This window comes from Cydia amplana, chromosome 1, assembly GCF_948474715.1.
Source record: "Cydia amplana chromosome 1, ilCydAmpl1.1, whole genome shotgun sequence".
Classification (NCBI taxonomy): Eukaryota; Metazoa; Arthropoda; class Insecta; order Lepidoptera; family Tortricidae; genus Cydia; species Cydia amplana.
The window spans coordinates 7,222,200-7,244,659 of record NC_086069.1 but is presented as its reverse complement, the minus strand read 5'-3'; the positions used below and the strand labels follow the sequence as shown (position 1 = coordinate 7,244,659).

At 39.3% G+C, this 22,460-nt stretch overlaps 2 protein-coding genes across 2 annotated transcripts; both read left to right on the top strand.

Moving 5' to 3' along the window:
• The first annotated feature begins 112 nt into the window (after positions 1-112).
• Positions 113-1,251, top strand: LOC134652839 (DNA-directed RNA polymerases I, II, and III subunit RPABC2). The gene is made up of 2 exons (XM_063508032.1): positions 113-411; positions 1,036-1,251. Exons 1-2 carry the CDS (start codon positions 201-203, stop codon positions 1,221-1,223), a joined length of 399 nt encoding a protein of 132 aa, XP_063364102.1. The 5' UTR covers positions 113-200; the 3' UTR covers positions 1,224-1,251.
• A 4,384-nt stretch (positions 1,252-5,635) lies between these two features.
• LOC134647671 (sarcalumenin) lies at positions 5,636-21,341 on the top strand. The gene is made up of 11 exons (XM_063502029.1): positions 5,636-5,753; positions 5,982-6,163; positions 12,951-13,031; positions 14,701-15,006; positions 15,452-16,056; positions 16,190-16,511; positions 18,398-18,570; positions 18,771-18,962; positions 19,387-19,650; positions 19,884-20,047; positions 20,316-21,341. The coding sequence occupies exons 2-11, from the start codon at positions 6,085-6,087 to the stop codon at positions 20,524-20,526; spliced, it is 2,397 nt and encodes a 798-aa protein (XP_063358099.1). The 5' UTR covers positions 5,636-5,753; positions 5,982-6,084; the 3' UTR covers positions 20,527-21,341.
• Positions 21,342-22,460: the final 1,119 nt, after the last annotated feature.

Sequence of the window (22,460 nt, the reverse complement as noted above, 5' to 3'; positions counted from 1 at the left end):
TCATCTGTCACTGTCAATGTCAATGGACCCAAAATGCACCGCATGTAACCAAACCAAAGCCAAAGTCATACACTATCACTAATCACAGTGAGCGTTGATCTCGGTCCGTACCATATTCGTTTGACAATATAATTGAATTTAACAATACAAGGTGCATGTTTAGTTTTCATTGTGAATCTTTAAAGGGAACTTAACACGCCATGGCTGATGAGGAATATGAAGCTGATGACGCGGGGGCAGACTACGATGATATCGCCGAAGAAGATGACAACATCGAAGAAACCGAAGAGCAAGAGGAGGAGGGCTACAACGTGCAGTGTCTAGCTCCCGGCCAGGCTGGAGGGGGAGTCGAGAAATCTAAAAGAATTACCACCCGATATATGACAAAATACGAACGAGCTAGAGTCTTAGGTGAGGTTATGTTTTGGTATTGGCAAGGTGCGAAGTCGGTGAAGGGGGAAGTGGCGCTGATCGTCACAAACACAGGTAATCTTATGGAATGTCCGCCATTAGTAGTAGCGGCAGCCGCTTGAACTAATTTTACTCCATAAGATTTAACGTAGAAAGTCTGCCAAAATGAGGGCAGCACCAGTCGTGCACCTAGCGAATATATAACTCCATAATTGTGTTTGTTATAATACTTATAATATCCTTGTACCTACTATTAACCTCCGAGATTTATAAAAGAAAACTGACAGCAAGGTTTTTTCGAGTAATTTTCATATTTATTAACCTATAGCTATGATGGGGGCCATGCCACATAATTAAGGACAGTGAAATTGTAACCCAAGTCAACACATACGGTTACTCGAAGCGAAGGCTTGTGTAACCTTAATTACAATATTTATGATACAACTTAAGCCTATCATACAAATAAATGCCCATACAAGTATTTAAACACACAACCATAGACTTAGTAGGCAGGGTCTCTATCATATCAAATAGGCAACACTGATTGTTAAGAGCAAATTTTCATAATTTCCTTACATTTTCTATTGTCCACATGATCCTTATGTACGTAATTAATTATTTCAGGTACTAGAGCACTTCAAATAGCCATGTGTGCCCCTGTGATGGTGGAGCTGGAAGGTGAAACCGACCCCCTGCAGATAGCCATGAAGGAACTCAAGCAACGGAAAATACCCATTATCATCCGAAGATACCTCCCTGACCATTCCTATGAAGACTGGAGCATTGACGAACTGATCATCATTGATCATTAGCTCATGCAATATTTATCATGACTTTTGAATCATTCTTGAAAAAGAGCTTTTGTGAAACTACTTTTATAATTAAGATTTAGTTTAAGTCTTATATAACAGTAATTCTGGTACATAATATTCAAAGTTTTCACATTTTTGATATTGTGTTCACAAAACATAGAAGTACAGTCAGCAGCAGAAGTTGTCATGTGCTTTTGATAATAGAGTTTCATTCATGTAACACAGTTGTTTTTTAAATATGAAGGAATCAATATTTTTTACTTTAATCTATGCATTATCAACATTATCATATTCATAGACTATTTTGTCTTCATCATAACTATCATAAGATAAAATACATACAGGTCGACCTAATAAAAGCTTGTTAAATACAGAACATTTAGGAATTACTTAACTATCTGATCTTAAGACATCTATGATAGATTAAAGTAGATCAAAATCTATTATAGATCTGTAAACTGGTTGGACATAAATCATAATTTAAGATTACCTAAGGATAATATTAAAGTTTACTTTTAAGACTAGTTTTTATTTTATGATTTGGATGGCCTCTTTTATGATCACTAAGGGTCCGTTGCACCAAACCGTCTGTCACCGTTAAATCATTCATTAAACATTATTGTATGGGAATTTTCTCTGACGAGTGATGTTGATCAGTCCGTCAAATGTGGTTGGTGCAACTGGCCCTAAGTCTACACAAGTATAAAGATAGTTTTACAACCCTTACAAATAGTTAGGTTGGACAGAAATAGCTAAGGTCAATGTGGTTAATTCCATCAATTAAATCAGCTACAAACCAGTGTGATAACTGTCAGTGGCGTAGCTAGGCGTGAGCGAATGGGGCCTTGCACTTAGGGGGGCCTCGCAAAGCCAACAAGCCTTGCAAGCCTTGGGAAAACAAATTTAAAAGGGGCTCGCAGATGTAGTTTTCGCCCACGGCTAGATTGGTTCAGGCTACGCCACTGATAAACGTCTAATCACAGAGGTAAACATAGGTATATATATTATATTTCGTCGAAATCGTTGAAGCAGAGCAGACAAGACGAGACAATTTACTGGAATAGTTACACACTGCACGACAAGCAAACAAGTCAGATAAAAGATGTACCTATGTAGATATAGTGTAAGATATCTCTATCGCACAAGTTTGCTGCAGGTATCTACATAGCAGTGCGTTAACAGTACGCTGAAAATAGATCGACATGCAAACTATTTACGTAACGTTCGTTTTGTAAGGTCGTGTCAGTGCAACGAGGTGCAAATATACGGAGGGCAGTAATTTTCGGTTTGACAGGTTGAGATATCTGAGCGCGTGGTGCGACGCAGCGCCGCGGGCCAACTCTTGTCCTATACTATCCTGCTGTAACGGGTGGGATTAATCAATTCAAATGCTAAATAGACGGGTACATTCATGACTACAGGTATACGAGGGGCGTTCAAAATATTCTCGGTATTGATATCTTACAACCTCTTCTAAAATTTCTTTCGTTACTGGCCGCTAAGGTTTATTCATTGACATTAAAAAAAAGTATAATTCGAACCGAGATGTTCTTTTGTTTTTCTGCAATTGCTGAACAAACATGAACATCATGTGGGAATTGACAATGTTAACTAAATTAGAACATCGATGCGTGATAAAATTCTTGACAAAACAGGGTAAAAATCAAAAAACCATAAAAGAGGAAATGGATTGTGTTTACCGTGAGTCTGCTCCTTCTTTATCTACCATTCAAAAGTGGTCAAGCGAGTTTAAACGTGGAAGGGAGAGTGTTGAAGACGACCCTAGACCTGGCCGGCCTGTAGTAGCTACTTCACAAGAAAATATTGATAAAGTGGAAAAACTTATATTGGAAGATGGTCGAGTGAAGGTAAAATCTATAGCACAAGTAACCAATCTCTCTATTGGTACCGTACATGATATTATCCATGACCATCTTAATATGTCAAAAGTAAGTGCAAGATGGGTTCCGCGAATGCTGACTCGGCTTCAAAAAGACATGCGTGTAGCTTGTTGTTCCGATTTTATTGACCTGTGCGGTGAAAATCCTGATGAGGTGCTGCAAAGAATAGTTACTGGAGATGAAACCTGGGTTCATCATTATGACCCAGAGAGTAAACAAGAGTCCATGCAGTGGCACATTAAGGGTTCAGCTCATCCCAAGAAGTTCAAGGTCATCCCTTCAGCTGGCAAGGTCATGGCCACGATATTTTGGGATTGTGAAGGAGTATTACTGATCGATTATAAAGAAAAAGGTGTAAATATCACAGGACAGTACTACGCTAACATTCTACGTCAATTAAAGGATGCAATCAAAGAAAAGAGGCGAGGAAAGTTAACCAAAGGTGTTATGCTTCTGCATGACAACGCCCCCGTCCATACTGCTCATATTGCCAAGGCAGCTATTGTTGAATGTGGGTTTGAAACTGTTACTCACCCACCGTATAGTCCGGACTTAGCCCCCAGCGACTTCTTTTTGTTCCCCAATCTTAAAAAGGATCTGCGTGGAAATAAATTTTCCGATGATGAAGCATTGAAGGCGGCAGTGGAGGAGCATTTTTACACCAAAGATAAAAAATATTTTTATGCAGGATTAAAAAAAATAATTGATCGATCTTTTAAGTGTATGAACATAGGGGGGGAGTATATTGAAAAATAAAAATATCAAACTTTTCGTACTTGTTTGTTTTCATTCTCATACCGAGAATATTTTGAATACACCTCGTATCTCAGATCGATTCTATGCTACGCTTCATTTCGTTTATTAACGGTAGGCAGTATTATTATTATTATTAGGAGCCTGTAATGTCCCACTGCTGGGCAAAGGCCTCCCCCCACTTTTTCCAGTCTTCCCGATCCTGTACAGTCTCTGGCCATTCCTTTAAAAAGGAGTCTAGCTCGTCTCGCCATCGCCGACGTGGTTTGCCAACTCCTCGTTTTGAGCTGGGCTGCCACTCTGTGGCGATCTTGGCCCACAGCTCACTCGGCATTCGGCAGACATGACCAGCCCAGTCCCACTTTAGCTTGGCCGCTTTCCGAGCTACGTCGACCACTTTTGTTCTGGAGCGCAGCGTGGTGTTCCGGATACGATCCATTAATGTCACACCTAATATGCTGCGCTCCATAGCTCGCTGGCAAACCCCTAGTTTGGACCTCTGACACGCCGTCAAAGACCAAGTTTGTGCACCGTAGGTGAGAATTGGAAGTATGCACATGTCCATGAGTCTCCGCTTAAGTGACAGGGGCAGATCGCCTTTCATCAGATGTTTCATGGACCAATAGCTCCTCCAGGCGTTTTCAGTCCGTCTTTCGACTTCCTTCTCTTGTCGCGCCTGGAAGGAAACTAGTTGGCCCAAGTAGATATACTCCTGGACATATGCAACCGGTTCTCCGTTTATCTCAATCCTACGTGGGGTGCTGATATTTGTCATCAGCTTGGTCTTCGACATGTTCATCCGAAGTCCAACCTCGAGGCTTGCATTGCTGAGGTCTTGAAGCATTGATCGTAGCTCGGAAGCAGTCGAGGAGAACAGAACGATGTCGAGGTAGGCAGTAATTTTCTAGTAATAGGTGGTATAACTCTGGGATTCCCCGGATACCGAGTTGCCTCATCAAGAGAGGGGCGAGTACACATTCTGATAGCGTGTACCTCTTGATTTAGAAACAGGGTCACCGAATTCTGAGCGTCTACCGCGGACATCGAAAATCGAAATTTTATTATCTGTCTCTTTATCCCTCTTGCATATTCGAGCGATAAAGGTCTATAGGTATATTGTTCCCGCGGAAGTAATGGATTGTGAAAAAAAATCTATAACTCCCTAGGGATATAGCTTACCCTATAATATTACCTATTTGATCAAATAGTGTTAATTTGGATTTTAGTATTTGGCCTTTCACTGTGTAACAAAGTTTAACCGATTCGGTGCGGATGGCACGTGTCCTATATATTATACCTACTCCTCTTTGATGGCACGACGGGCGTCTCATCAATGTTTTTAAACCGTGTGGCGTATGACGTATGACACGATTGGCGTGCCATCATATTCTATGCCTGTCGTGTCATGAAATAATTGTTCGCCACCACAGCCACAGCAAAAATGGAACAGGCAACGAAACGGTTAACCCTCGTGCCTTGAAACCCTCGCAACGCTCAAGATTCCACTTAGGGGTTAAACAACAACAACAACGTTGCCTCCTTTTAAAACAAATAACTCTGAACTGAATATTATCTATTAATTGGTTTATTTCCAATTAACTTCATTTCTATATGAGGGTAGAAGACAGGCTCGAGCTGGTGGCGCTGGCTAATGGTGTCGGACTTGCCGGAGCGTGAGATCGGTCTCGGACTCTCGGTTATGCCTTGCTCCTCGTAGGTGGATACGTCCTGTGCGCGTGGCGCCTAGCCGCGACGGCGCGGCGGCAATTGGCAGCGGCACCGGACTGAATATCGCCGAAAGCTCCGCCGCGGGGAGCGAGTGCGCGCGCGCCAGTACCCCTCCGACCAGCGATGCTGTGCTGTCTCCGGAAATAGAGTACGTTCGTCTTTACATGCAGTGTCGCGTACCTAACATACTTCTATATCGACACCGTCGGAACTATTAAATCGCGGTTAACAGAAGCCAACTTTGTGACCTCGATCGGGCCATAACGATCCCGATCGGGACGCTCGTTTGAACCGCGATTTAATGGAACCGAATTAACTCGACTTGCATTCCTCCTGGAATATAAGCCGAGCCGCATCAGTGATATCTTTCTTTTAGTGTAGATGTAGGAATATTCTCGTCCATAGATCGGTGGTTCGGGTGCGCGTGTGTGAGTGCAAATGACTGATAGCCCGACTTAGCAGGGCTGGAACTGTACAAAATGTGGACCAAAAGGCAGTTATGGAGGTTTATGTTGTGCATACTGTTCGCCGTGTCGGCGCTGGCCGCGGCAGCGAGAGGTGAGTCGGCGCTCGTAGCCGCCGCCGCGAGTGGGAGCACCGCTGCGCTCGCGCTCTGCGTCACTACCCGTTGCTATTTTCAGATCAACTTGCGCTGAAATTATGTAAAAAGCTCTCCCATTTGATCTATTTCTGGCAATAACCTTAGACGTGCTTTTTGTGACATAATTGCTAACCCAGTAACACGGTTTGATCATGAGCTTGCCTAACTGTATTTGCCGACGCTTAAATGCATGGAGTTTCGCGAGAAAAGACGTCACCAGTTGCCATCTCGCATAGCTACGCAAATAGAAATACAGGGATTTGTCGTTGTACGTCGCCATCTTGTGAAAAGCGATAGGATTGTGACGACGATATAAAAATGAGACAGAGAAAATTGGATGACCTCAAACTGTCAATAGTAGTAGGTACCGTGTAGGTACCTACCTAAATTGTTATGTAGTCATTAGTTAGATCAACTATCTAACTAAAAGATAGATATACCTACATTTAATTTAGTTAGCATGAAAGTATAAGCATTAACGGTCAGATAAAAAAATAGCTATATAAAGGCTTCGTCACACAGGCGCGTTTTCCGGGCTGGGCGTGAGCGGGGCGCGCTGCTTTTACGTATAAAACGCTCACGCACCGCCCGGAAAACGCGCCTGTATGGCGAAGCCGTAAATCATGACTAAATTTCATAGTCTAGGTACGCCTGTATGGTCACCAACTTTAATTATTACTGACCTACTTCCGGGTTAACGGCGTCCTAATTTGGTCCTTAGATATTTTTTTTCTTTCGGAGCGATTATTTCCGAAAATATTGACCTACTTTATCAATAAATTGTTTATGAAAACTATTCGTTTTGAAAGACCTATCCAACGACGGAATAACGATACCCCATACTATAGGGTTCAAAGGTCAAACAAAAAAAAGCCCCACTTTAGGCACAGAATAAATTATTAGTATTGTACTAAGTACAGAAGACTCACTCTCTAACAAAACGCGTCTGTTACGATCAGCACAGATATGGCCGCTAGGTGGCGACAGCGCCACGCGCGGCTTATGGCTTTCCCCAAAATTGGGGCGGAACGGATGTACTTTTAGCTACCTGTAGCAAAGCGACGAAATCGCGGAGTAAGCCACGCCTGCTTTAGGTGTAGGGGAGGTAGACGTAGGTGTAGGTAGTACCTACCCCTACTCCAGCTTTCTAGCATTAACGATCACGTAGCAAAGCCTCGGACCGACAGACGGATATCGTGAAACTATATAAGGGTTCCTAGCTGACTACAGAACCCTAAAAATGGGAGTCAATTTTGAATCAATGGTACCTACCTATAGGTATGAATATAGAATGCAACTTTGATATCCGTTTTCCAACAATCGAGAGAGCCTTTACCAGTTGGTGTGGTGAAAAATATTTTATATAATAATAATTAGGTACCTATGTATTACTAAAACGGCCTCCTAGCCTAGTCGTTATTAGTAACCCTTCTTACTCGTACGAAGCAGGAAGTCCCGGGTTCAAATCCTGGTAAGGCTATTTATTTGTGTGTTTATCACAAATATTTGTTCCTCAGTTGTGGATGTTTTCTATGTAGGTATATAAGTATTTATATGTTACATAACTATGTAATATACATACATATATCGTCGTCTAGTAGGTACCAACCCATAACACAAGCCATATTGAGCTAGCTTACTGTGACTATTTATATAGGTTGATCTGAGTAAAATTTCCTTATAATATTTATTTATTTTTATTGTAGGTCACTAAGAAATTAGTTTACCTAAAGTTAAAATCCAAAAAAATACTTCAACCTTTTGGGTGGTCTAACACTCTAAGGTAAACTATTACTCTTCGGGTAAACTTAACCAATAGTTATTTGTACAACAAAAGATCAAAGTTTGATATTTCTTCGAGTGCTTATTTTGAGTCCCGTGCAAGCGAAAGATTCTATAATAGATTAACGAGCGCAGCGAGTGAATCTAATTTAGAATCTTGAGCGTAGTAAGGAACTCAAAAGCGCACGAGATGTAAATAACTTTGATCTCGTGTAGTACACAACATTTTTCACCTCAGCAGTGAGAACATATTAGAGAACCCGAAAAATGTATTCCTTCTTCATCACTTACCTCTATTCACTCATGTTTTCTTAAGATATACCAACAATTAAATTTTCACCTCAGCAGCTCGAACAAGGGTACTTTGCTACTTAAAAACAGTGAGCAAAATGCGATTTGCGAGCTGCTGAGGTGAAAAAACATTTGTCAAACTGGTTGATATGGACACTGGAGTAGGTACCTAATCTACATAATAATGTAATGACATGCTGTTTAGTAGCTCCTGGGCTTGGTTTGTGGGGTTTAATTAGGTTAATACATTTCTGAAGTATTTACCTTCTTTTTGCAATCGGTTAAAGGTCTTTTTAACATTACCTACTGTAATGCTTTGTTTACAATTTTGATTATTATGACAGTGAATTCGTTCCGTGCCCTGTTGATATGTAACTATATGGGCTATTGATCAACAATGCATTAACCATTAACGTGTTATAGTACATTGGGCAACGTGGGGGGTAAGTGAAATATTGTACGAGAGTCTATATATATTCACGACAGCCGCAGGCTAGAGTGAATTAAAGACTCGAGTAACAATATTTTGACTCCCAAAGTTACACACAATGTTTTTCATAACACTTGCGAAGAAAAAACTAAATTATAAGCGAATAAATTCTTAAATACGGTGACATTTCAAACATATTCATCCGCCATATTGTCTTGTTTTGGCAGGTTATCTTATATCTTATCGTTTTCGGGGTCGGGGGCCCTTGCGGATACACTTCGACCCATAGGGATCTCATGTGCAATGTGCAATTACCCCCTAGAGAAGATCCGTTAACTACTCAAGAGCTTTTCCCACTATATCCATGTGTCGGATGATGGAGCTCATGGGTAGCGTTTTGAAGTCCTTTGGTTCCAGATATCCTGCTCCAAAATCCTTCATTCTTTGTCTGGCGAGGGCGTGACATTCACACATTAAGTGTTTCACTGTCTCTTCCTCTTCGCCACACATACGACAATCGGTGTTGTCAGTGTCCCATCTTGGCCAGAAAATTCCTTTGACCCCGTAATGGCCAGTAAACACCCCCGTTATGATTTGGAGTTGTCTTTTGCTAAGTTTCCAAAGCTTTTTGCTCCAGCCGGAGTCTAATCCTCGCATAAAGGCTTTGCATGCTTTAGAGTCTTTAGACCCGTCAGACTGTCCCATTCTTTCTGATGTTTGGTCTTGGTATGGTCTTTAATAGCCGTTGTGATGGTTCCCTGTGAGAGCCCCACGTATGGTTCCGGACCTATAAGGTTACTTACAGACATCTTAACAGATCCAGAACTGGCAACTTCATTTGGCAGGTTAGGATTCGAAGGCACAGACCCATCCGGATTCAGCCATAATTGAAAATTGTGTAAAAAATAATTTGAACGGCTATTAAATTAATCAAAATAAATATTTTTAAACATAAGTACACATAAAAATAATTTATACACGTCAGTATTTTCAATGTAAAACCCATTTAAAACTACTTGGTTCGTATGATTTAGTGACAACAGTGCCGGCCCGAGCCCTTGATCAGGGTAGAGCGAAATCGGGTTTTGGCGCCCTTCGTTGAAGTATTCAAGCGAATTTTCCACCCCCCCAGTGACATAAGTGAGTATGAGTGACATAACTAAAATAGTTATTTGTACAACAAATGATCAAAGTTTGATATTTCTTCGAGTGCTTATTTTGAGTCCCGTGCAAGCGAAAGATTCTATAATATCTAATTTAGAATCTTGAGCGTAGTAAGGGACTCAAAAGCGCACGAGATGTAAATAACTTTGATCTCGTGTAGTACTCAACATTTTTCACCTGAGCAGTGAGAACATACCTATTAGACAACTTGAAAATTGTAATCCTTCTTCATCACTTGATATCTGCACTCATGTTTTCTTAAGAAATACAAACAATTAAGTTTAATTACCGCAATGGAACACAAAAACAAAACGTAATAATAAATTCCAGTAAAATAATATAGAAATAACAAACATTAACGGACACTTCAATCGAGAACTTTTTTTTGTAAAAAAATCTTTGTAAGATACGGTCCGAATTGCGGATACGTACTATTTGTCAACTATGGTAGAAATTCTTAAAAGTAAAATAATTAATTTTGCGTGATGATCTGTGTATTTTTTGAGTTCATTATTTTAATTGTACAATAAAATACCTAAAATATAGTATTTTATCAGTTTTTATCAAATCTTAAACTTTATTTTTATTAATTAATTATTAAGAATTCATACTCGTACGTGGTTTGGAACGATGCGGTCTGAAGTTTTTCGGGGGTCTATAGGGAACATATAGGGAATATTACGCGAAAGTCTGCGTAGGGGGCGCCACATCAACAACAAGTAAACAATCTAAGGGTCTACCGCAAATATCAAATATCAACATTTATTCAGCAAATAGGCCACAAGGGCACTTTTACACGTCAATATGGAATTTACATACAGCAAAAAAAAAACACATCAATAATTATAAAATACAACTAAGCCGTAAATATCAAATCAAACTAACATAGAGATGTATAAAGCCTCTAAATGTCGAATTACAAAAAACGCAATAACAATAGTATTGAAAAAAAAAACACAAAGATACAAAATCTATAATCTAAAATTATTTAGAGATGTAAATGTCTCTAAGTGTCATCATAACTAAAAGATTACAATATATAGTAGTTAATCAAATTATCCTTAGAGATGTATAGGGTCTCCAAGAGTCAAAATCCTGTATACCTAATTAAAACATTCATTAAATTAAAGAAAATGATAGTAAAAATAAAATAGCATACGAGAACCGAATGAGGTGTGTCCATGTAATTATTAAATACTCAAAAATAAAGATACTAAATATAACAGCTCGTGTTAGCTTAAATAGACCAGTCTCCACAAACAGCACCCGTTCACGAGTATGACGCGTATCTCAGCCATAGCCTCTCTCAACCTTCATTCGGGAAAGTGGCGACCCGATCAACAACGCCACCGTAAGCAAAGACTTTTAAGCGAGCATGACATATTCAAGCTGCCGGGCCATAAAAAGCGGGCCAGCAAACGAGAGAGTCGACATTTTGTTATCTAACATCTCTATCACTCTTGCATATTCGAGCGATAAAGAGGCAGATAGCCGAGTTTCGATTTCGCGTTTCCCGGTAGGCCCTTTGTAAGCAAACCGCCTTGATGTATCAATGTCATATTTGATTGTCTGTGAAAACTTGTCAAAAAACAGTGTAAGGTACAGTATGTATAAGTTACTCTATGGTATACTTAAGTCACTAATGCTGCACTCTGGCGGCAAAAAATTGCAGTAATACTCCCTATTATAAACCGTGAATATACCGTTGAATGTCGTTTTAACTTTTTTTTGTCTGTTTCTTTTTGCTAACAGTGTGAAATAGAGATAATAGAACCCAAGTATTTCGAACTTTTATTAGACCCCACATGTTGAAATGACATTTGACTATAAAGGTCACTTGAATGTCATTTTGTCTCACTCAGTGAGCAAAATCGCATTTTGCTCACTGTTTTTAAGAATCAAAGTACCCTTGTTCGAGCTGCTGAGGTGAAAAAAAATATAAGTAACTCACGTCACTCAAAGCTGTAACATTTTTCAGAATCCGAGAAAGAAAGAAAAAGTATTGTATATATGCAACGTTGTTTAACTGAGTCAAAAAATACTCGTGGCTCGTGGCGTCTTTATTAACAATTTTCGGCTTCGCCTGAAATTGTTCCTCACGCCACTCGCCTTTTTTGACCTCTCTTAAACAACGGTTGCATAAAATACTATTAAATAGCTAATAGTAACTTAGTAACCGCAATTTACACGTTTTATATTTACAAGCTGTAACTTTATTGGTATTCATCTTGCTATTAGTGCCCCTTGGCAGGTCTCGCGATATACCGCGTACTCACTTTTGCTCAGTGAAAGCGTTCTGGGCCCATAACCTATTATTTATTATTAGCCCATAACCTATTATTTATTATTAGACAAAGAAATTGTAAAAAAATCCTTCCACGTGAAAAAACCATATACTTAGCTGTAGGATCAACTGCCAAACTAGTATAAAAACATCATACATAACAACATACAATACTAAATTTCATTAAAAAATCGGTTGGTCAAGTGGTTGGGGAAGTACTTTAAATACTGTAGATAGGAAATTTTACTGAAAGAAGATTTCATTTTTATTTTTAAAACAATACGATCTGCATTCAAATAATTTTAAATAATCGCCTGTCTGAAACGGAAATCGACCCCGCTAATAAATGTGGGTGCAAAAATCTACAATTTTACTGTACTGATCGAAACCCTCAATTGTAAGAATTTATGTACTTATTCTAAATAACGTAACGTAGCATCTTAAATAATAAAAGACGAGGAATTTTCACATTTAGGTAATAAAATCATATCAGTACAATTAACTGCTACTTATGTACAATAAATTTAGTTGATGAAATGCTCAAAATGTTTGCCTTCCTGTGTTCTCTAACACAATGCAACTCTTTTAATAATCTCGTTTCCCGTTGATTTATTTATTTTTCCCTAACCTAAGGAATATTTATAGTTTTACCATGTCCGTCTGTTTGTCTATCCGTCTGTTCGTCCGCGGCTATTACCTTTGTACCTGCTAACAAGTTTCACTTAAGCTATAGAGTAGGTAACGTTTTGATCCTGTCCACGAGAGCTCATTGAAAAAATTGGACTGCTTTCAGCTGATGACGTGCCGTCAGAGTCACAGTGCCGACCTTACATTGAGAAAGCTCTTAAAGAGCTCGAAAGCGAAACAGATACAGGTGAGAAATATTTTACCACTAATTTCCATAACAAAGTGCCGCCGTTTTGATCAGACACTATCATATACTTCTAAGAAACCAGACTGCGTAGCCAACATGCCAATCGCTTACGGTAGCGATCGAAACGCAACTGTCACTGTCGCACTTATATGAAAGAGTGATGGAGAGACACAAAGCGTTTCGTTGTCGAAGCGGTAGAGATTGTCACTTTGTCTAGGCCGGCAGGTAGGTAAGTAAGTGTTAATCAACTTTTTGTTGTCACATGGTTACGTAGCCCTGGATCACTCAGATATGGTTTAATAACATTTAAATTAACGTAACAAAGCATTGCATTGTGGTGAATTTAGTTGTTAGCTACAAATCCTCAAAAGTTATATTCTCGGAAACTTTAACGATGATATGTTTATAAATGTTAATAATTAACGAAAATTGAACACGTCTATGAAATAAAAAAATAGCACAGTTGGCCTAGTAGCATCTATTATTGAGCGGCATTAAATATCGGTGATGTCGCTCAGTCTCTGCCACTCTACGTAATTAAAATAGAATCTCCAACACTGAAACTCTGAGGAAGAGCAAATCTGTAAAACCAAAAGTCATTCCGAGATTGCTCTGGTTTCATCGAGGTCAGATTTAATAGCGACTTTTACTTCACACCCATCGTAAATTTCAACGGACGGAACGAAACGGACATTTGACGAATAAACAATCACATATCGTCAAACGGATTAAATCACTATCGGTGTTTACAAAATGCTGGCTACTAAATATATTTCAGCAAAAATGTGTTGGGATTAAAATAAGAGTTTAGCATGAGAAAGTATTATATAATGTTAAAAGTTATGCTTACTGTTGCAAAATTGCAAAATCATACTTCATGAGCAATTGTATGACGTTATTTGATATGTGTCAAGTTTTATCCCATTATATGATCACGTCATAATTTAAAAGGATAAACTATGGATGCCAGCTGGCGAAATAAATACAAGAAATGAGACTTTTCTTCATCATTGTCCTCCAAAATATCTTGAAGCAGGGTCGTCTAATTTTAGCCACTTGTATATTTATACGCACGATGAGACATATATCTTACTAACGTACAGTGTTAAGACTACCATCCAGTAATGCGACTTTTTTTTATACCACATAGGTGGCAAACAAACATACGGGCCGCCTGATGGTAAGCAGTCACCGTAGCCTATGGACGCCTGCAACTCCAGAGGTGTTACATGCGCGTTGCCGACCTTTTTTTAAAAACCTGTACACTCCTTTTTTGAAGAACCCCATATCGTAGACCCTCGGGAAAACCGACTATTATAATAATGTTAAATTAAGTAATGGTAACATTTTGCCATGGAACATCAAGTACCTACACCTTCTCTACTAATCAATACAAGTAGGACAATAATCTAGGTAAGGATTAATCGAGGCTCTTCGGCGTGATCCAAGCCAAATGGGGAAATGTGAATATATAGGCAGTATAGGTATAGGTACTATCTTTTTATTGATCATTCCTAAGCATCAATGCAAGAAGATAATAATTCGCAAGCACTCAAGTCAGCAAAAGAAGCAAACAGTCAAGTGTGTTATTTTGTTAGGAGGCACTTTTGTGTATTTTCCAAAGGCGTCCTTGCTCCTACCAACCTGACCCAATTTTTACCAATTTCAGATTCCTCAGAAAAACACGACTCTAGTGAAGTAAGTATAGACATCGAAACGAAAGAAGCAGATTCAGCGGAAGATAGTGAGGACGCTGCAGATGCGGACAGCAAGGAAGATGGACCATCGGTTGAAGTAGCTGACGAGCCATACGTTGCTCATGCTTCGATAGAAGTGGAAGGTAGAGCCAACGACAACGAATCGAAAGAGGAGGAAGCGACGGTAGAGGAAGTGGACGCCGAGAGCGCAGAAGGCGCTGCGCAGGACAGCAAAGAAGGAGACAGCAAAGAAGATGGAGAAGCATCAGCTGAAGCAGGTAATTAAATTTAATTAAAAATAAATACATAAATTAATATTAGGGGAGATCTTACACAGATCTAGTATATCGCCGCCTAGCACCCATAGTAAAAGCTTTGCTTAGTTTGGGGCTTTTTGTAATAAACACACCCTTAAGAAAGTCATCTTTAAGAACATTGTCACCTTTGGGGTCTGGGGTTTCGACACCATAAAATATATAATGGAAACGGAATCATATGAATACATCAAATCTATTTATTATTTATTGGTACAAACAATAAAAATTCAATGAAAACATCATCTTGAAAAGTCGTTTAAAATATACAAGACAAACAAACTGATTTGCTAAAGAGATTATCAGATAACTAAGTGTACATATTTGAAAAAACTTAAAATAATTTATTTATTTGCATCATGTGAATTCATGTGTACCAAATGGACAATAGTACCTATTCTATTTACAGAAAGCGGCGAAGACAAGGACGAGTCCGAACAACCTCAAACCGACAGCCAGGAAGACGGTGGGGAAGGCGATGACGCTGATAGCAAAGAAACTCAAGAATCAGAAAAGGACTCTGAAGGCGATTCCGAAGAAAAAACATCAGATGATGACGATGAAGACAACAAATCTGATGAAGCTGCAGACGCATCTGAAGAACACGTAGAAGAAAGTGACGACTCTAAAGAAAATACATCTAGGGAAGATACTACAGCTGAGGACAAAGATGAATCCGCTGAACATGGTGATACGAAAGAAGAAGATGCTTCCCAAGAAGATGAAAAGTCAGGAGAGAATCAAGATGATTCAGCGGAAGAACAGGACGATGACGATGATAAGTCCGGAGAAGAAACAGCTGAAGTTGATGACAAGTCGGGCGAAGAGGATGAAGCTGAAGATGAGAAGGGGTCAGATGAAGGTAGAAAATCAGTGGAAGGTGAAGAATCGGAAGAAGGAGACAAAGCATCGGAAGAGACTGAACAAGCAGATGATGATGGAAAGGATTCGACAGATGAAGAATCATCCGAAGGAGAATCAGAAGAAGAAGCAGCTGAGGAAGAGTTGCTAAATGTGAGTACTTGCAGTTTTGAATTAAGGCAGTTTAAATAAAGTTACGTGAAGTGGAGATATTCATTATTTAAGTAAAACTTTACGGCACAATCGCCAATTCGCGGACATTGTTACAATTCTTTATTTATTTCAGGTTTCTGAAATTCCCGAGAATTTAAGGTCTCGAGATCACATTGCCCAAATACTCAGATTAGACGAAGAAGCAAGTGAAGCTGAATTGACCATAGAGAAATCTGCTGAAATTGTGCTCAGAGATATTAAAAGATTGTACGAAAATTCCATTAAACCATTAGAAACTCTTTACAAGTACAGAGATTTGAGCAACAGACATTTTGGTGACCCAGAAATCTTTTCAAAGCCACTCGTTTTATTTATGGGACCGTGGAGTGGTGGAAAATCTAGCATTTTGAACTACTTGACGGGGCTCGAATTTACCGAGTGGTCTCTGAGAACAGGTAAGCTATTGATTATGAGGATACACCGCGGCCGCGCGAAATCGCCTTTTCATGCAAACGTAGTCTTCATTTTTCTCTCGGGATATTAACATTATAGTCCGTCAACCAAATCTTGTCAGTAGCAATGTAAAGCAAACTAAAGTAGGGCAACACTCAAAGAGCACTATTGCGCTAAGAAAAGCAGCAATGTACATCGAACCAAAATATTTTTTTTTCCGCTGAGCGCGCCCTGCGTACGTCAATTCAAATTGTCACTCGCGGTTTATTGAAAAAATTTGAAACATGAACGGACAATTTAAAAGCGATGTTAAAACAATGTTAATCAAAATGATGAACAAATTTGAAGATATCAAAAAACAACTCCCTATCGTAGTGCTTATATTCTCTTTGTTCCCTATATCTATGTCTTCTAAAGTTTACTAAAATAAAATCATATCAAAATGCAGATAATTAGATAGTGCATATATTTGTTATTTACAATATAATATGCCACTTGTTAATGAAAATTAGTGTACTCTTCTGGATGAATATGACATACCTGTGTAATTTTTTTGATTGGTATATATTGTACAATAGGATTACATATTAAAAATAAAACAACTGATATTTGGGTGTTTATTTAATTTAAAGGTAAATAAGATAAGGGTCACTTTAGCTTACACTATAATTCAGGTCATTAATTGAAAAAATATAATGAAGTTACCAATGTTACCGGGTCACTTCAACCAAGCATAATACTCTGTAGTATTCTATTGCATCTTTGTAAATAGTCACAACTGATTGCTGAAAATATTAGACATGTGGGCCTATGGACGGTTTCCAGGACACAATTTATGATCTTGTTTGGATAGATTTAGGCATACGTTTTAATTTTATTTATGCCTTTTAACCCTAAAACAAAAAAACTGAACATAATCTTAAAAGTTCGAAAGAGTACTTCCAGTATGTACTTGTCATAACCTCAATTTTTAGTAATGTTTACCATCAACGAGCATGATTGTACATTGTAGGCCCCTTAGCTTTGCTTATTCTTATTTAATGTATTGGTATTTAATGGTGACAGCAGAAATATCTCTTGAAACAGAAACGATTCAGAATGAAAACCAAATGAAAACAAATAAGGTGACGGCTATCATTCACGATTCACGATCCACATTCCACAGATAAAACACAGATGACACGCATTTTGGAATTATTCGAACACAGTGTTGCTAACCCGCGATTTTTCAAATTTGCCGCCTTTTACTACTGACAAGATTTGGTTGACGGACTTTATTAAAAATATTTTGACACAGTTTGTTGAATATCAACCACAACTATGATTTATTTTTTGGAATCTTTAATTAGGTACATATTATAAGTGTTAGGAGCATTTAATTTTTTTTTGAAATCTGTTTTTTGCTCCTAATGTTAAGTAGGTAATATGCATAGAGGAAAATGAGGACTATGTTTGTATGGAGAAGCGGCCGCAGTGTATCCTCTTAAAGATTTCATAAATTGCTTTCTTACTTTCTTAACTGAAACATAAGGGAAACAACAAGTTATGAGATGCGATCCCAAAGGCCACACCGATATAGATAAATACCTAATATTAAACCATTTAGCACAAATAAAACGCTCACGGTACCCCTAGTTAGTGTAAATTTAATTCGATAGCGTGACGTGACGTACGCGTTTGCGTTTTTTGTATGGGATTTTGAGTTTCCAAAACGTCCTGCTTGGTGCGCTGATCAAAATCCCATACAAATAGACATACTGACGCATTAACGCGAACGCTCGTCAGGCTATCGAATGAATTTTACACTATAAGTATAGGGGTTGAACTCTTACTTACACTTTTCCCCTGGACTTTAAGACATTTACGAGTAAATATTCATCTTTGGTAGGTGCCGAGCCATCTCCTGCATACTTTAATATTCTGATGCACGGAAAGGATCCAGAAGTACTCGATGGCACTCAGCTTGCCGCTGACTGGACTTTCTCGGGACTTCAAAAGTTCGGTCAGGGTCTAGAAGAGCGTCTAAGAGGACTCAAACATCCCAGCAAAATATTGGAGAAGGTAAAATATGTTTTAAAATTTTTCCCAACATTCGATACATTATTTTGAAATCAGCTTCTAGAGAGTGTTGTCCTGGCATATTTTCACGGCTCACTTCGGGACTCTGAGGTCCGCTCGCAACCTAATCCTAATAATTGGTACAAGTACCTACTATTAATCAATTTATATTTTATTTTTAATAAATGTTGATTAATTTTCAGGTGAACATCGTAGAGATCCCCGGTATCCTGGAAGTCAGGAAACAAGTTTCTCGCGTATTCCCCTTCAACGACGCTTGCCAGTGGTTCATTGATCGGGCTGACATTATCTTCCTCGTGTATGATCCTTCTAAGCTTGACGTTGGTCCAGAAACAGAAGCCATCCTTGACCAGTTGAAGGGCAGGGAATCCCAGGTAAAGTAAAAATTAACTACTTCTCCTCCTATTTTTCTATTTAAATCTATTTTTTGCAAATAAAGTCACAACTGCTACCACAAAACAAGGTGTTATATAAAATATATTATTTATAATAGGAAATAATCTTTAATCAAAGCCGACCTCACTGAACAGGTTAAAAGTGCAATTATTTTATTGTGGTCTTCATTAGCAGTTCCGCTTTACCAAATCCGAGAGCAAAGGCAAAGAAAAGACTAGATATATAGACAAAGATAAGGCTTCCAGTATTTCTTTATTTTCTTTGTGCCGGATTTTCAGAAGCTAAACCCAGCACTCTACGTTAGGTTAGGTTAGGACATAATACCACGTCAGGACATAATAACAGTGAAGTGAAGCACATGTTTTAAGAAAATTATGCTTGCTATGATTCTGTTTGTTTAAGACTCGCATCGTGCTGAACAAGGCGGATACCGTGAAGCCCGAGGAATTAATGCGTGTCCAGAGCGCATTAATTTGGAACATCTCTCCCCTTATGAGCTCCGCTCAACCTCCAGTGATGTATACGGTATCTCTGTGGTCGATGCCGTTCGAGGCGGGGGCGCCCGTCAGGCTGCTGCAGGCGCAGGAACGCGAGCTCCTGCGAGACCTGCGGCAAGCCATCGACAAACGCGTTGAAAACAAGATCTCCAGCGCGAGGAGATTTGCCGTAAGTTTAAACATATATTATCGGTGTAGGTAACTATTGGGCATCTCTGTCGACAGACATCAAATTAGCTCACATTAATTTAGTAAAACCCCGAAAGTAGTGGAGACCTTCACGCCCCAGGGCATGCCCAAGAATTGATACCGTCCCGAACGAACGAAATCCATGCACCGCGCCGTTAACCAGAGACCAAATAAACATGAAATTGCTATATCTTATTTAACTTTTATTTTTAGGTTCGGGTGCGAAATCACGCTAAGATGGTCGACTGCTACTTAACAACATATTACAACCACAAGACGATATTCGGAAACAAGAAGCTTATTGCCGACGCTATCATTGAAAATCCACAGAACTACCACATCTACGAGGGTCTCAGCACACTCACCAACATTTCCAGGTTTGTGTGAACTAGGTCGTTAGGTACTATAAAATTTGCGCATCGTTTAATTACGATAGAATACTGTACAATTTTCTACAAGAACATCCTGTGACTATAATTATTCTTAAATGATATTGATTGATATTGATTGATTGACACTTTTATAAACACATATTTGATGATTACTTTGGTGCATCATCATCATCTGCTTAGGCGGTGTTCCAATTTCCTTATGAGTCAGTTACGTATTAACCTGAGTATCGAAAGAAAAACATTATATTCACAGATACGACTTGCCGGACCCTGAGACATACCGAGACTTCTTCCGTCTGAACCCGCTGTACGAGTTCCAGCAACTGTCGGCGACCTGCACGTACTTCCGCGGCTGCCCCATCAACAAGCTCGACGTGGCCATCGCGTACGACCTCCCAGAGATCGTCGGCAAATACAAAAAGATGGTGGAGACCTCCACGCCCCAGGGCATGCCCAAGAGTTGATACCGTCCCGAACGAACGAAATCCGCGCACCGCGCCGTCCTAACCTGCTTTTTATTATAGATATTTAAATTGGACATTTATTTTGGGCACATTTTGCATTTCTTTATTGATCGGACATCAGGATAATTCGTTTTTTTAATGGCATTTCTGTTTCTTAACTTATTTATATTTTGCTTATTCTGAACTTGAACAATCGCTTCTTCCTTTTTATGAAATGGATGAGGTATTGTGTCGTGTAACTTTTCTATTGCGAGTTTCTTCGTGCGTTTAGCTATTCAGCTTGAAAATTCCCAGTTGGTACCGACATCTTGTGAACGGGTCCAATTTACCTACCTGCGTGAAAAGGCTTCTTAAAATATCTGAACACTTCTCTTGCTGCAACATATGATAATCAACACTTAATAATGATATATTTATTTACATACATATAGATGATCGAATGGTTGATTATGCAACGTGTCTCAGTGGTCAGATGTTTTTCTTAGACTCGCGTATTCCCCTACTGATTCTGTCTAGCTAGTTACGGGGGTTTATTTTATAGCTGATAACACTTTACAAGACAATTTCCAAAGTCCTAATTAACACTTGTTAGGAACGAGTCGCAAAACTATTAAATTAATCTAGTCATTATATTAAAGTTTGTTAGAGAGATAGGTATTGTTATTTATTACCTATTTGAAGTGAATTCCTACAATCCTTAGAGGACTAATCGTGTATCATTTTTGTTATCGCCTGATTATTTCTTTGATAGTTATTTAATGAATCACAATGTGACTATGTAAGGAAAAAAATAATAAAAATGTCATAAAAACCGTTGTTTATGTTTTAATTATTTCCTAGGTCCCTAAGTCCCTAAGTATAAGTACTACATAATATGTATAAAATTTATGTGGGTAGGTATTGTCTCTCTTCTTCCTCGCGTTGTCCCGGCATTTTGCCACGGCTCATGGGAGCCTGGGGTCCGCTTGGCAACTAATCCCAGTAATTGGCGTGAGCACTAGTTTTGGTGTACATGTAGGTAGGTATTGTAGTAAACTTAAAACTCCCAACTCCAATAACCTTAATAAATGGCTGGAAATAACTTTACATTCAGAAGTCCGGTCTGCCTCTCCCACGCATCTACTTGTACATGTATGACATGTTTCTGATGTTCATGTCCTGGCCTTCACTTGTTCGACCTCGCTCCTATTTTTAAACGACACCCATCTTTGTTTTTCTTTGTCAGTCAATATTTCTTCGTGGTCTAGGGGTCAAGTTAATGGCTCCTCTATACGTTGGCCCAGCGCCGGCCACTCCAAGGGACGCATTTATGCGTTAGAGGGAGCAAGTGATATTGCTATCTCATTCTACCGCATGGCTGCGTCCCTTGGAGTGGCCGGCGCTGGCCCATCGTGTAGAGGAGCCTTAAAATCATAAGCCCCGCGCCGCGATTCGCACACGAGTGTGGAGGGGGCTATAGTTTCGGGACTTTCGGCGCATATCGGTGGTTTCGGGGGTTCCTATTATGGGATGTGGCGAATACACAGACCATCTGTGGGCGTATAGCAAAATTCACCATAAATAAGTATTTACCCAGAATCGATTTTCACAGCTCGTCTTTAGCGCAAGCGTCCATGCAGAATACTGTAGTATGTACCTATATCAGTATGGTATTCCACCCATACGTATTAAGCTATATCCAGAGCGCCTACCGCGAACCACGTTCGACGTGTTGCCTCTCTGTCGCACTTGTAAATTCGTACGTAAGTGTGACAGGGAGGTAACACGTCGAACGTGGTTCGCGGTAGGCCCTCAGACGAGCTGGGCAAATCGACCGATTTGATCTGTCTCAAGCTCGCAATCAGCTCGTCTGGACTCTACGTACTTAAAATTAAAGTCATTGACATAGATATCTAGGGACTGGCTTTACGGGCAATAATAATGAGGCATGACAG

What these genes read in the sequence shown, in the direction of transcription:
- LOC134647671 (XM_063502029.1), top strand. Translation starts at nt 6,085, where the DNA reads ATGTGGACCAAAAGGCAGTTATGGAGGTTTATGTTGTGCATACTGTTC. An exon ending in GCTGGCCGCGGCAGCGAGAG is followed by an intron (nt 6,164 to 12,950) that starts GTGAGTCGGCGC and finishes GACTGCTTTCAG; the next exon opens with CTGATGACGTGCCGTCAGAG. An exon ending in CCAGCGCGAGGAGATTTGCC is followed by an intron (nt 19,651 to 19,883) that starts GTAAGTTTAAAC and finishes TTTTATTTTTAG; the next exon opens with GTTCGGGTGCGAAATCACGC.
- LOC134652839 (XM_063508032.1), top strand. Translation starts at nt 201, where the DNA reads ATGGCTGATGAGGAATATGAAGCTGATGACGCGGGGGCAGACTACGAT. An exon ending in CGAACGAGCTAGAGTCTTAG is followed by an intron (nt 412 to 1,035) that starts GTGAGGTTATGT and finishes TAATTATTTCAG; the next exon opens with GTACTAGAGCACTTCAAATA.